Raw genomic sequence first — 14,472 nt, 5'->3', positions numbered from 1 at the left:
TCATTTTTGTTGGCGTTTTGAACTTGAGCGGTAAAAGACTCTTTTACCCTTAATGAAGCGCGTCCACTTAATAGAATTGGTATTATTTACGATAACGCCACCGCGCCAATCTAGTCCATAGATCGTTTTGATCTGACGATCCATAATTGTTCTCACACTTTCCCCTGTTTTCTCTAAATCCTGACCCTATATATATATATATATATATATATATATATATATATATATATATATATTTGTCTAATTAAAAAAATTATTACAAATAAATGATTAATCTGAAAAAAAAAATTGATTAAAAAATATACTTAACACATGGTATATTAATTAATATATCAATCATTATGCACATCAGGATGCTTATGCCCATATTAATCACTTTGTCACCTGCATAATTCATCAACACCCTCTTACACATTCTATCCTTCAATAGCAACTTGATCTAGATCGGTTCGGTGATCATAAGCAGCGGAACTCATGGTTTAAAAAAACGTTCGAGGCGTACGTATTGAGGCGCGCCTCGAGGCGAGACAAGAAGAAATCGTTTTTGAGGCGGCGCCTTGCTGGATATTTTTATACATACGCCTCATTGGTCCGAGGCGGGTTGTATCTTGTAGAGGTGGTCGTTTATGAAGAGGCGTACGTTTCTGATGGTAATTAGAGAATTAGGATTTTGTCCATTGGAGAAGACGGCTATAACAACAAATGATGCTTATCAGGTGCGACACCAAAGAAGACTGCAGCAGATGGACATGTAGCGTGGATAATCTAGAAGAAACAAAACATATGGAATGACGGCTGTATCAACTATTAGGGTTTCGGATGAAGGGTGAAAAGGTTTTTAGATGACGACTACGTCTGAAGAAGAAGATGACGTGAGTTTTTATAAAGTTGGGCTCTTTCTTTAAACTTGGGCTCATTCCTATAACCAAGGAAATTTTGGCTTAGCCCAACGAATTCTAAAAGTATTTATTAGAATTTTGAAGTATTATTTTATTTTTTTAAGATACATAATTTTTATATTTATTTTTTAATTACACCTCGGGCTTACCCCTCGTTTCGCCTCTAGACTTACGCCTCGTGAGGCGAAGGGAAAACGCCTCAAACTCGATTTCGTTTTTTTAAACCTTGGCGGAACTAGAACTTTTAAATCAGGATCGTAATAAAATATCGTTTCAAGTTTTTAACTACACGAGTGACGACAATTTAGGGGTTAGACTACAAGAAATCGACGAATTTGTTACTCGTATTAATACAAAATTTGGTTGCAGGAAGGATCAATGGACCCCCGAAACCCTCCTCTAGTTCCACACATTATGATCATCTTTGTTATTTAACAATTCCATACATTATGATCATCTTTGTTATTTAACAATATATGTAAAGACTTACATATGATTTGGTCTTGATATGTAACCACCAATCAAGGTTTCATTGTTGACTAGTAACCGTAACTGCAAATATTCCCTGTGCATAAAAAAGAAATAAGCATATGAGATGAGATTTGGGACTTGACAATTGTATTGTTTGGTCTCATGTGAATCCTGATCACACTGTAATCACCCTCATTTCTCCATTGTTTAAGGGTAATCATTGATTCAAAAAAAGCACAGAAATAAAGATCGTGGATATAAGTTGAATTTTCATCATAGTACATTACACATTTTGAATATTTGAGAACCATGGTGTCCTATGGATTAAACCCATCATTTGAATACCCAAAATTAACAATTTCGCCAATGTTCAAACCTGCCACTAATATAAGCCTTGCATCTTTATCCATATTTATGAGCATATATGAAGAAAGTATAAGCTTCTTGAAGTGGTAATACTTCATGCAAATAACGGTAGTTCCTATAGATAATGCATCTGCCCTTGCATTTTTTTCATCCTAACCTTATAAACACCATGTTATCTCTAATGTCAGCTTAGCTAAAGTGGATACATTGTCACTAACACTAGAAATGTGTGATACTAGTTTCGGCCACAATGGATTTTGGTAGATATATTCCTCATCATTTTGCCTCTTTACTAGTAGCAGCTAATTTTATTGTCATATTCCATAATTTGTGATGGAAGCCTGCTTATGGCACCTTATCTAGACAAGTATACACAACCACTTGTATAAAAGTGATCCTTTATGTTGGTAATTCAACTTGTATCATAATAACATTCCATGAATGCTGGAAATCCTACATAGGATATACCATAATCGATGGTCTTCGTGAATATTTGAATACACATCTTATTATTAAGGGTAGTAATTAGTACTATAGTTACTGACTAGTACAACAACTCAATCTTCCAATAACATAAGCAATAGCAAGTCTTGTACATGTCGTATTGTCAAAATATACATTAAGCATCCATATCCAAGTTGGAATATCATATTAGTATATTTAGACATAAGCTTCGTATTCGGATAACGAGTGCTTGCCATTGGATAATTCTCACACGTAAACAACTTAAAAATTTTCTCAAAATAATGAGATGATGTAAACATAATCCCAGTCTTATCTCATTTAATTCTTATTCCAAGAGGGCAAGAATCACCTTAACTTCCTTATATCCTATATAAAGAAGTTAGATGGCAAAAAAAATCAGTCTTACCAATCGGATCTTGACAGGTGTCAAAGATCAACATATATAGACATATGATTACTCCTTTATTGGGTTAATCAAATCAACTATACACACTTGTGAGACTCATTTGATTTGAAGCCATTCGATAAGACAATTTCATTAAATTTCTTATGCAGTGCTTGAATACTTGTTTTAGCTTATATGGTGATTTGATCATCTTAGTTCTTACAAACCTTATGCTCTTCTACATGCCTAATGAACTATTTAGGTTGTTTGAACTTACTATTTAAGAATGCAGTTTAACATCCATACGGTGAATCGCGAGATTGTGTATTGCTGCTAAGGCAATCAACAGTCTAATTGTGAAGATTCTTGCAACACGAGCATACGTGTCAACTAATACCCCCATTTTCTTAAAAGTATTGGATAACTGATATGCATTTAACTTATAAACTAATTCATCCACTTTCTTCTTCATTTTGAAGATCCATTTGCATCCCCAAAAGCATGCAACCTAGTGATTGAGCCAAGAATACCTAACTAATGATTTCCATTATGGAATTATGTTCATAACTTACTTCTTAATAGGAAGCAATATCTACACACTTCATAGCGTCATAAAAAGACCCCGGATCCTATTTTGTTATAACAAGAAGACTAGTGCGGTTTAATCTCATTTCTTGATCCTTTAACTAAATAAAGCTGGAAGTCAGAACGATTATGCTGCTTCTTCGGATCGCAAGAGAAATAATTATCTCCATTTTGAGTTCGCCAATATGGGTATTTATCAGAACCTAGTTCCATAACATATCTTGATGAAAGTATTCACTGAAACAACATTATTTGGTTCAATAACATAGATACTATAAGCAGTCGAATGCTCTACGTATCTGATGAAGATGCAAGCTATATACCCTTTCACTTAAGTTTTTTTTCCTTTCGGGCTAATGCCCCATATTCTGAAGAAGTCATGGTTGGTCTTTTCATGAACTGAGCTCCTTATATTAGGAACTCCATTCAATCGATAATATAGTGTTTACATAGTCTCTCCCTAAACTCCTCCAGTTAAACCCCAACGTGCTGTTGTGGTTTATAAGATGATGTTTCTTAAACTATTCCTACAGATTGAAAATACTTAAGTTCATAGTATTCCAACATGTTTTGATTAAACATTTTGATGTAATTTAACCCATGTTTCATTTATTTTGAATTTTTCTAAGGCTTTTATCCTTGGAATGCAATACAAAAATTAAGAGATCGTGTTGCAAGAAAATGACAAATATCACTATGTTTTAGTTGTAGTAAAACATTATTTCATTTTATACTTGGAAAAAGGTTGCCTTGTGATCTTTGTCAAATGTCAACCAACATACATTTGCTTTATTATAGTTTATATCATATGTGGGAGTTGGATTTCTCTTAGACATCTGTACATTCTATTATAATGTACGTGTTATAAACAAAGAACTGAACGCTATAGTATGAACATTTAATTTAAAAATATCCAGTTTTATTCCAAGAACCAAAGCTAAAGAATGCACCAAATCTTAATAAGATCGTATGTGTTGACAAGTTGCCCATATGCAATAAGGATCTTGTGCATGGTGTTGAACCAACAACGATGGTTGCATACATGGTTGGTGGCACATAAATCAACCCGTCAAGCAAGTTTTTCATCGTGCCTCCAAATATTAGTGGTACATAATGTTTTTACATAAATACGAAAACCAAGTTCTAAAGACAACCATAGTGTTACCTACCTACACGACAATCCTTCTTATAAAGATTGTAGTTGTCACACTTTCAACAAGTCTGTTTGAATGTTTACTAGTTGAGGTAGATGTTTTCATGAATCATTCCACATTTTCATTAAAAGTTATTTAACTGCTATAACTACACCTGTAAATGTCAATCTACACCTTCTCATTCTGGCAGGAAAACAATTAAGTCATGCCTAATGGTTATAACAACCTGTCATGAATAGAATTCTACTCAGTGATTTCTATACTATTGTAATAATATTGTTTTTTTCTATTTTTGTATAACTAATTAATTATTAGAATTCAAATCTAAAGAATGGACAAAAAACGTTTGCAAGTCAATACATACCTAAACGATGAGCAGCACCGAAGCAGAAAGCAAAGAAAGAGGTTTGTCCTGATTAGTATACAGAAAAAAAACTTTGTATCTACACTTTGGCATCTGGCTCCTATTTGAGGCCAGAAGATGCGAGTGAAGCCTCAACAATTAAAGAAACTGGCTGTCGAGCCTGAAGGCAAGCCCCAATATCAAATGGGCGCAACTCAGATCCGTCAAATAGAAGATTGACACCTGGCAGTATAGCTTCTCTGCTGTCCGCGTCATCTGTCTTAACCCCGCTTGCATCAGAGGCCTCTTCAAACATACCCATGACAGTTTCATAGATAGGTGAAAGAGCATAGGATCTGAAATATCAGCATACCATTATTAATAATGATTAGAAGATCAACTTATATAAAGGCTTATAGTGATAATATATTAACATATCAAACAATCATAAGGCCATATTTATATAACCTTAAAGATACCCATTCTACCCCTACACTTTGCTAAATGTCAAAAGTAACCCCTTAACTTTATAAATGTCACTTTGACCCCCTCAAGTTTCTAAAGTTTCAAGTTTACTTTAAAACTAATTTCTTACGTTTTTATTTCTATGTACGTGTCAGTATAAATTCGAGTTCATCTACGCTTTAACGTAACTTTTGTTTTGAAATGAGTCAGGTCAATTATAAATGTTTTAATTTTATGTACATTTTGAGTTGGACTACATTTTGCCGTAAATTTTGTTTGGAAACAAATCAGGTCAAATATTATACGTTCTCATTCTTTTAGTTACTATACGTTTCGAAGTAAATTTAGTTCAGAAACAAGTCAGGTTGATTGTAGTCTATACTTTATCATGTCGTGTATGACGCGACCGCACGTGTTTATTTATGTACGTTTTGAGTTGGTCTACTTTTCGACTTGAATTTTGTTTGGAAACAAGTTGTGTCAAATATAATATATTTTTATTCAATGGTATGAATTCAGATTACTGTACATTTCAACATAAATTTAGTTAGAAAAAAGACGCCACCGCACAAAAAAAAAAAGGAAAAGAAACCTAGTATATGTTAAAAAAATTCCCATAACAATACCTTAAAATGTTGCCATCAAAGCTTAGGACTTCTGAGCCACAACGTTGTCGATTTGCAAGTTTTATTCTCTGATGATCACTCATACTAGAAATTGGAGAAGAAGGGTCTGTGAGAGGATTCCACCTTTGACTTGCATAAGTCATAAGAAGTTTATTTTGACTTTGACCTTTTGTCTGGGGATCAGCTTTCGGTTGATCTCTTTGGTAAAACATTCTTGCAGTTGAACCAGTTGCTTGATACTCTGTACAAACCTGTTGTAACATTTTCCTTAGCTCTTGCATTGAATTTTGATGGTCAGTAAACAAATTCGTCTGAAGTAACTGTGACGACATGATTCTTTTACAAATATTGTTACATAAATCTGGACTGGATAATGGAATCCCGAATTCAATACTCAGTGGGACCCATTCATACTCATCAGGTTTAAAACTGTTGGGATCACTTTCCTTAAAAAGCTTCAACAAACGAATATAACCAACTGTCCATAGTTCAATCCTGTTTCCCAAATTTTCCAACAAAAGGTTTAGCTTCAAACTTTCATTAACATCGAGCCCAAGTTCTTTCCCAATATCGGGAACCGAATTATCCGAGTTCTTTAATGGCAGAGGGACATCCATTGTACTAAACTTTTCATGATCATCAAGATCATACCTGCTTAACGGCTGCACTAATATAGCTGTGTGTTTCAAAAGTGAATTTAAACAATGTAAGAGTATGTTTCCTTTGACTAAACTCTGGTCAAACTTGGCAACCGAAGATTCATCCCAAGACCACACAAGGGCCTTTTCACAACCGGATAATGGTGCAGGAAGTAATCTTAAACATTGACCTTTCATAAGAACAACCGATATTGGTCCACTGCGTGCTGCAGAATATAATACGAGTTTCATCCACGGTGTTAAAGAGGAGTAAGAAGGCGGCCCAAAATGAACCGGGACTTTCGGCCCAGGAAGCACAGAAGAATGAGGGAGCGGTAACATTGACACGACGATTTCATAGTTGCGGCGAAATAACCGATCCAAAGTTGCTGCTGCGAGAGTAGCTAAACTTTCACACCGCAGGATATCAACATTATATTTTCTTATTTTCTTGGTGGTTACCTTTTCAGCATCGTTAATATCTTCGGAATCATCAGACTCGTTAACAACAGTTTGTGCGGTTGTTGTAGGGACGGTTTCTTCATTGGTTGAGGTAATTCCTCCAGATGTTAAACACTCTAAAATAGACCGAAGACTAAATGCATGGTTGGCAAATTCTTGAAGAACGCCTTCGAATTTAGCTCCTTGTAATGAGCTAAGATCGTTACAGAGATCTTTTATGCTTGCATGGCCTAGTTTACCAGCTTCGTATAATGTTACCGCGTGTGACTTTAAGCCTGCAAAAGACATTTGTAACAGGTAAACGAATTACAACAAGACTGTAACTGTGATATTTAAGTGGGAAAAAATCACAAAAATAGCCATTTGGACCAAGTGACTATAATAACCTTTTGACTAGTTTTTTTAACGATATAGCCTTTGACTTCTCAACAAATTTGTCAAAAAGTCTATATCATTATAAACTTGGTCAAAGGGTTACTTTGGTATAGTCACTTGGTCAAAATGGTTAAACTAAAATGCCATTTTTCGTCCCTGAGGTTTGGTCAGTTTTGCGACTTTCGTCCAAAGGTTTCTTTTTCCACATCTGGATCCAAAAGGTTTAAAATCTTGTCATTTTCGTCCGGCTCGTTAACTCCATTCATTTTTCTCCGTTAAGTTAGAGGTATTTCTGTCTTTTTGTTAACCTAAAGGGCAATCAGTCTTTTTCACTTTATGAGAATACTTGTACATTATGCTAAATGCTTGTACATAAAGTGAAAAATATCGAATTGCCCTTTAAGTTAACTAAAAAGACAAAGATACCCCTAACTTAACACAGAAAAATGGAAGGAGTTGAAGAGCCGGATGAAAATGGAAAGATTTCAAACCTTTTGGATCCAGATGCGAAAAAACAAACCTTTGGATGAAACTCACAAAAACTGGCCAAACCTTAGGGATGAAAATGGAATTTTAATTAAATAGTTATTTTTATGATTTTCCAAATCAAGTGATAGGTCTGTATACTGAATCATTATCAAACATTTGATGAGAAATAAACTTACCTGGTGATACAGAGCCCATCATAAGATAAGATGTAATGTTAGCATCAACAACAAAAGCAACACGGGTACAACCAGAGTTATCAGTGGAATCTTGGTCAAAGACAGAGGAATCCACAGACATGTTTAAGGATCCGACACTTGTACGAGAAGCTTCATCATCATCAGAAATTGCATTTTTAGGAGAAGTTGGTTCTTGAAGCATAGAACCAGGGTCAATTAGTTTAACTGCCCATCCTAAACGACAAGCAAAAGAAGCAGCAGCCTGTAGCTGTGATAGTTGGACCTGTAATGTTGTGGCCAATTCAGCAACAGTTGAGTTCTCACTTGAAACCACAAAAACAGCATATAGCAACCTGTATAGTTAAGTTCCCAAAATCAGGATCTAAAGTTAATTTAAGCTGATAGAATTTAAATAAAAGAAATTTTTTACTCCTCAATGGGGTCTTCATATGACTGCTCTCTGTTTGAAACAAACCCTTCTAACCTGCAAACTGTATGTAATAGTATTCAACATGTCAACTTTCCAACTTCATAAATAGGGAAATCATGCAAAAAATCACTTTTTTTTTTTAAATTTTAGAATGGCCCTTTACATAAAATAGTAGAATATATTGTCTCAATTTTTCAAATAATAGCACCCAACTACAAATATACTCTAAAATAGCAATAAACATGATTTCTTTTTGTGAATAAAAACTACAATATATATTATTATATTAGAGGGATCTTGATGTAAATGTTTTATCTATTTAGTATCCTTGTAATCTCTCTATTGTAATACAATACACGATACAATCTTTTACCAAAGTTAATTATTAATTTGTAATTTTGTATTTTTATGTTGAATTTAGTTTTTAGTTTATTTTGGTAATACTATAAATTTTTTTATTTAGAAATTCAACAGAAAAAAGCAACTAACCTGCTAAAGTGGAAATAAAAAAAATATAGTAATATTACCAAAAAAAAATGGAAGTTGGTTGCTTTTTTTGAAAATTTTGACAGTTGATTGCCAAAATTAGGAATCATTGCATAGTATTTTCCAATGCAAAAGCATTTATTTAATACAACAGTCATTTCAACATCATAAGCACAATAGATTCATATTTCAGTGTTATAAATTATAATGGTAAATATAAAGAGCTACCTTTAAATCGATCCTCAGCATAAACACAGACGTCGAGGTAAACAAGTCCCCGTCGGTAAAGACCCTTGATGACAACGGGATCAAATAACATGAATGCATTTGCTTCCTCTTTGCATATTTTATCAATTGTTCCACTTTCTTCTTCTGAAAGTTTCTGTATTCAGATGTTAGAGTATTTTTCTTGTCTCATACTCAGTATTTTGTTAAACTTATATGCTAGATGGTACACATTATTATAGAAGACAGATTTACAAGTCACCTTACCTTAAATTCTTCCAATGTGAAGTTGACGAGACAAACTCCCCACCAAGGTTCAATTGTGACGTCCGCTGGTTGTGTGGGCAATGCCTCTCTAGCTATTGATTTGTTCAGCTTCCACATTATTTTCTAAATAGCTCCGAAATCATTATGAATAATTAGATTAAAGGAAAAAGAATTGTGAAATAACAAGCAGTAGATCTATAAGGGCATGCAGATATTCATATTCAAGCTAGGCTTTCATTTTTACCAAATATACGCCTACCAAATGTGTTCATCATATAACTAGTGAAACAAAAAAATGTCAAAGACTCATGTGTGATTTACTCAGGGTGTTACAGATACACACATATATAGAAATGTACTGCATAAGTTTGAAAACATAATACCATAGAAAGTATACCTTAGATCTACACTTGTTCATAATATCGATAAATTCATTTCTGCCTATCCCAGTGAGTCGCAAGGCATCAGCAGCACTAAAATTTGGAATGCGGTCATAAGACTGTTCTGCATTCAAAACCAACATCAGTCTGCCTTGGAATAAAACGCAAGACAACATATGGAAATATAAATTGCATTCCTTTCAAGTAGTTACATGTTACAAGTAGAAAATAATGAAACTATGTAACATACACAACAACCTAGTACCATTTTTCATGACTTCAAATAAAATATCGCAGTAGTATCTGAATGGAGTAATCCTCATTACACGGCAAACATACTCAGCAAGATGATAAGGAAACAGCTGCAAGAAAAAAAAACATCATTAATTGCATGATTCAATCAAGGGAACCTAATAAGAGTCAAACTAAATACTTCATTCAGTTTTAAGGTTGGCAGTGAAACAACATAGACAGCATAAACCACTAAACAAAATCTTTCAGGATGACCTAGACCATGAGTGTCATGATACTAAATATAGTGTGCCAATTTAGTTTTTTTTATTTAAAACATGTATGTGCATATCGAAGTCAAAATATACATTTTTCATACAATAAATAGTACTTACCGCCAGATTTTTTCGAAGATAACGCATCATATCCTCATAATATTCACCTTCCCTGCATACTTTACGCACAAAAGAGGTACGCCATAGGAGCCTTCTCTTTATACAATGTGCAATTATCCTGCAATTTCACAGAAGGCTCAATGATCTAGGAGTTTTAGAATTCACTCTTTTATCTGAAATTTAAAACACGTTAAACCCATTGACAAAAACAACATTTGATTCAAACCATACTGATCAAATAGTTCTCTCTATATTCCAAAGAATATATATATATAGTCAAATTATATTGTACAATTTGCCTTAACGTACGAGAGTAAGCAATGTCAAGTCCCCACATTATAACTCCCATAAAAAGAACTCCTCGCATGTTGTAAAAACCAAAGGTCGCATGTTCAAAAACAAAAGTCGCATGTTAAAAAAAATTCGCATGTTGAAAAAAAATCGCGTGTTGTTCAAAAAAACCATACTCACATGTTATGAACCATTATTCGTATGTTGATACTGCATCTCGTACGCATCGTACGCTATGTAGTTAGTATCCCGATATATCAACCGATATATCAATGATATATCGGTTATCGGTCCCCTGCCGAGATAGCGGTATAAAATATTGGTCAGAATATCGGTACTGATAATATCAGCGATATTGTCTGATATTTGACTGATATTTGATCGATAAATCACCGATTTTCCCGATATCAGTACCATTCTTCTTATTTCTACCATTCATTTTTCTTCTTATTGTTGCTATTAGTGTTCTAAGTCTTAATTGTTAGTTGTTACTGATAAATGTTAGTGTTTTAAGTCTTCGTCAGTTCTTACTTGTTACAATTGTTAGTGTTAAATTGCTATATATATAAATTTAGCATGATATGAAAATTACCGATATCCCGCCGCGATAACCGATATCTCAAATATCGGTCCTTGACCGATATCCAGTATTTTACCGCATTAACTACTTAGATCGTACGTTAAGGCAATTTGTATAATAACAGGCCTATATATATATATATATATATATATATATATATATATATATATATATATATATATATATATATATATATTCACCATTTGTGTCAATGTTCTAAGTACAACATTGATATGGACATCGTTATAAGTTGAGTTAGAATGTTTATTTATTTGCTTAATTGCTACAAGATATTCCCTCTGTCCCACAAACATCAACAACCATGGTTCCCATTTTAACAAAGTTTCAATCAGAACTTCATCCTTGTTCATCAGTAATCACAAACACAAGAATATCCTTAACTTGTCATCATTTTCAGCAAACTATGGCATCTAATTTTGGATTATAACTTATGAGATTGTAAATATATTTAGGAAGTGGAATAAATTTTTGCAGGTGCAGCTAAATATCAGCAGAATTACAATCATCATTGACATATTTGATGTCTAATTTGACCATATGTTAGTCCAGCAATAGCCACATTACTCCAATTTCAAACAACCTGCTCCATTAATCTAATAACTAATCACACAAATACAAGCATGCTGCAAATATGAAAGAAAAAAAAAGCATATTCAAATTGCGTCGAAGAAAGAAAGCTGGAGCATACTTCACCAAATCAATTGATTAACTACACGAACCTTCTATGCCATTAATCCTTAAAATTCATACTCATACTACAATACCCTCAGTAAACCATGTGATCACCAATCATAACAACTATTATAGTTGAATGGATAGATTATAATGTAAGAAACTGTAAACCTTTTTTTTTTAACTACTAAAGCTGATGCAATCAAATATCAGCATAACTACAATCACAATGGACATGTTTTCTTATCTAAATCTAAGCATCTACTAGTGCAACAATAGCCATATTACTCCAATAACAAACAACCTGCTCCATTAACCTAACCAACAATCAAACAACTGCAACTTTGCTGCAAATAAAGGAAAAAAACAAGCATCATAGATTCTATATTAGATGTACAGATTATAATTAAAGAAACTGTAAAATTTTTATTAAAAAACTGGTATCACTTTTAGCTGGTGCAACTATAAACTCAAATCCAATCAAATGTCATCAAACTCTTAATCACAATTAAAACATTTTCTCATCCAATTTAACCATCTATTACTAAAAAAAAGCCACATAAATCTAATATCAAATAACCTGCTCCATCAACCTAACAAACAATCCAACAAACGCAACATAAAACATAAAACATAAGATTAACTGATTAAGTATGAATCTTCTATGGCATTCATCCTTATAATTCAGACTCATACTACAATACCTTCAGTAAACCATGTGATCAGGCAATCATAGCAACTATTGTTGGATACAAATTATAATTTAAGAAACTGTGAACATTTTTTTTTGACAAAGTGGCATTAATTTTAGCTGTGGTTCAACTAGAAAGTCATATTCAATCAAATTTCAGCATTAGTTACAACCTATAAATCTTAATTTCACTTTCTAAACAATCAAATACAATTAGTTGGCAAGTTGCACCGCAATCCCCCTTTGGATAGCAAAAGCGATCCTACTAAAGACAAAGCTATGGGTTCTAATGTCTTAGGGGTCGAGAAATTGCTATTCACGACCTGTTCAGGAATTCCACAGCCTCAGGTGCTAGGGAACAATCACAATTTACATATTTTCTCATCTAATTTAACTATTTAAGCATCTAGTAGTCCAACAATAGCCACATTACTCAAATTTCAAACAACATAACAAATATATAAAAAATGCAACATACATACAACACAAGATCAACTGATTAACTACACGAACCTTCTATGCCATTCATCCTTGGTATTCAAACTCGCTTGGAGTCGTTTCGGGAGACTCTCCCAACAACATTCCTCCTTAATCGCTCTCAATATCAACTGCTCCTCAATTGTCGATTGTAACTGCAGCATACTATCTGTAATAATCGAAATCGAGACACCTAAGTCACTCGTAATAATCGACAAAAAACCGATAAATCCTGCAATGATAAACGAATAATCTCAGAAACTTACTAATCGGATTCTGAATTTTAAGAAACTGTGTTACCTCAATTGATTTGATGATGCGATTTATTCATGGAGGACATGCGTGATGATTAATTGATAGTAAACTTTGATGGGTGAATGTTAGGGTTTTGTGAGATGAAATGATGGAGATCTGTCAATCATGCAGGGGTCACAATGATTTCATTCTTTGGTTTTTAATTGTGACACAACCAATTGCATGCAAGAGATTATACGTGAGGACTAATATGCCATTGCCCATAGTAAAGTCTCCCACATTCGATTGAATTATTTTTATTTATTTATTTTAACAACAAATTTGGATAACTGGAGTATCATCGTGCCATAATGCCTACCTACGCACCAATTCATGAAGAAACCTAATAAATCTGAGAAAGACCCCCTCGTGGGAATCGAACTCAGGACCTAATGGTCCCTAAGCCTTATCCCACCCTCAAGATGCCACTAGACTATAATGTCAATTACAAGATTATAACCACATGTATTGCACGGGTTGAACAAAGGTATAAAACACAAAAGTGACACATCATTTTTATTAAATAGTATAGATAATGATAGATGGATAATAAGAAAACTTAGTTATATATTAAATATATATTTATACATAAAGATACCAAGTACCTATACTTCGTATATTCAAGAGTAAATTTCAAGTTTTATCCTTTATCTTTATAGTGAATTTCATGCGGTGTCCTTTATCTTTCAAATTGACGAGTCTTGTACTTAATGTTTTAAAATCTTGCACGTTATGTCCTTTAGCCCTAACCCAGTTAGATTTTTTTGTTAAATCTGGTCATGTGACTTGCACATGAGGGTATTATTGTCACTTCACTTTTCAGGGACTAGTTGTGTAAATATATCTCTCACCCCTCTCTCGTATTTACCACCAACCTCCACCATCTACCATCACCATCACCACCACCATCCACCTCACATCACCTGCTTCCATCACCACCACCATCCACCACACACCACCCATCTCTCATTAAACCAAAACCCAAAAATCTAAAATCCACCATTATCTCAACCATCTACTTTCTCTCTCTCGTCCATGAATACCAAAAAACCAAAACCAACACTCATCTCCATCTACATGATGTGATATATTCAAGAAAGAAAAGAACCCTGAGTATGCATATATGATGAAAT

The 14,472-nt window shown here is 33.7% G+C and overlaps 1 protein-coding gene across 6 annotated transcripts; it reads right to left on the bottom strand.

Moving 5' to 3' along the window:
- Positions 1–314: 314 nt before the first annotated feature.
- Positions 315–13,829, bottom strand: LOC110895725 (protein FAM91A1). 6 transcript variants are annotated; one of them, XM_022143047.2, is made up of 13 exons: positions 13,346–13,829; positions 13,082–13,277; positions 10,314–10,431; positions 9,953–10,049; positions 9,705–9,811; positions 9,308–9,430; positions 9,044–9,197; positions 8,330–8,390; positions 7,900–8,252; positions 5,760–7,134; positions 4,690–5,024; positions 1,390–1,464; positions 315–384 (listed from the first exon to the last, which is right to left on the bottom strand). In XM_022143047.2, the coding sequence occupies exons 2-11, from the start codon at positions 13,207–13,209 to the stop codon at positions 4,790–4,792; spliced, it is 2,751 nt and encodes a 916-aa protein (XP_021998739.1). In that variant the 5' UTR covers positions 13,210–13,277; positions 13,346–13,829; the 3' UTR covers positions 315–384; positions 1,390–1,464; positions 4,690–4,789. The 6 variants fall into 6 exon arrangements, with proteins under 6 accessions (XP_021998739.1, XP_021998738.1, XP_021998742.1 ...); XM_022143046.2 differs by lacking the exon at positions 315–384 and having other exon boundaries at positions 1,223–1,464; XM_022143050.2 differs by lacking the exon at positions 315–384 and having other exon boundaries at positions 1,223–1,464; positions 13,082–13,214.
- Between the last annotated feature and the right edge of the window lie 643 nt (positions 13,830–14,472).

Source organism: Helianthus annuus, chromosome 12, assembly GCF_002127325.2.
Source record: "Helianthus annuus cultivar XRQ/B chromosome 12, HanXRQr2.0-SUNRISE, whole genome shotgun sequence".
Taxonomy (NCBI): domain Eukaryota; kingdom Viridiplantae; phylum Streptophyta; class Magnoliopsida; order Asterales; family Asteraceae; genus Helianthus; species Helianthus annuus.
Note: the sequence above shows the minus strand (reverse complement) of the source record. Positions and strands in the feature narration are given on the sequence as shown.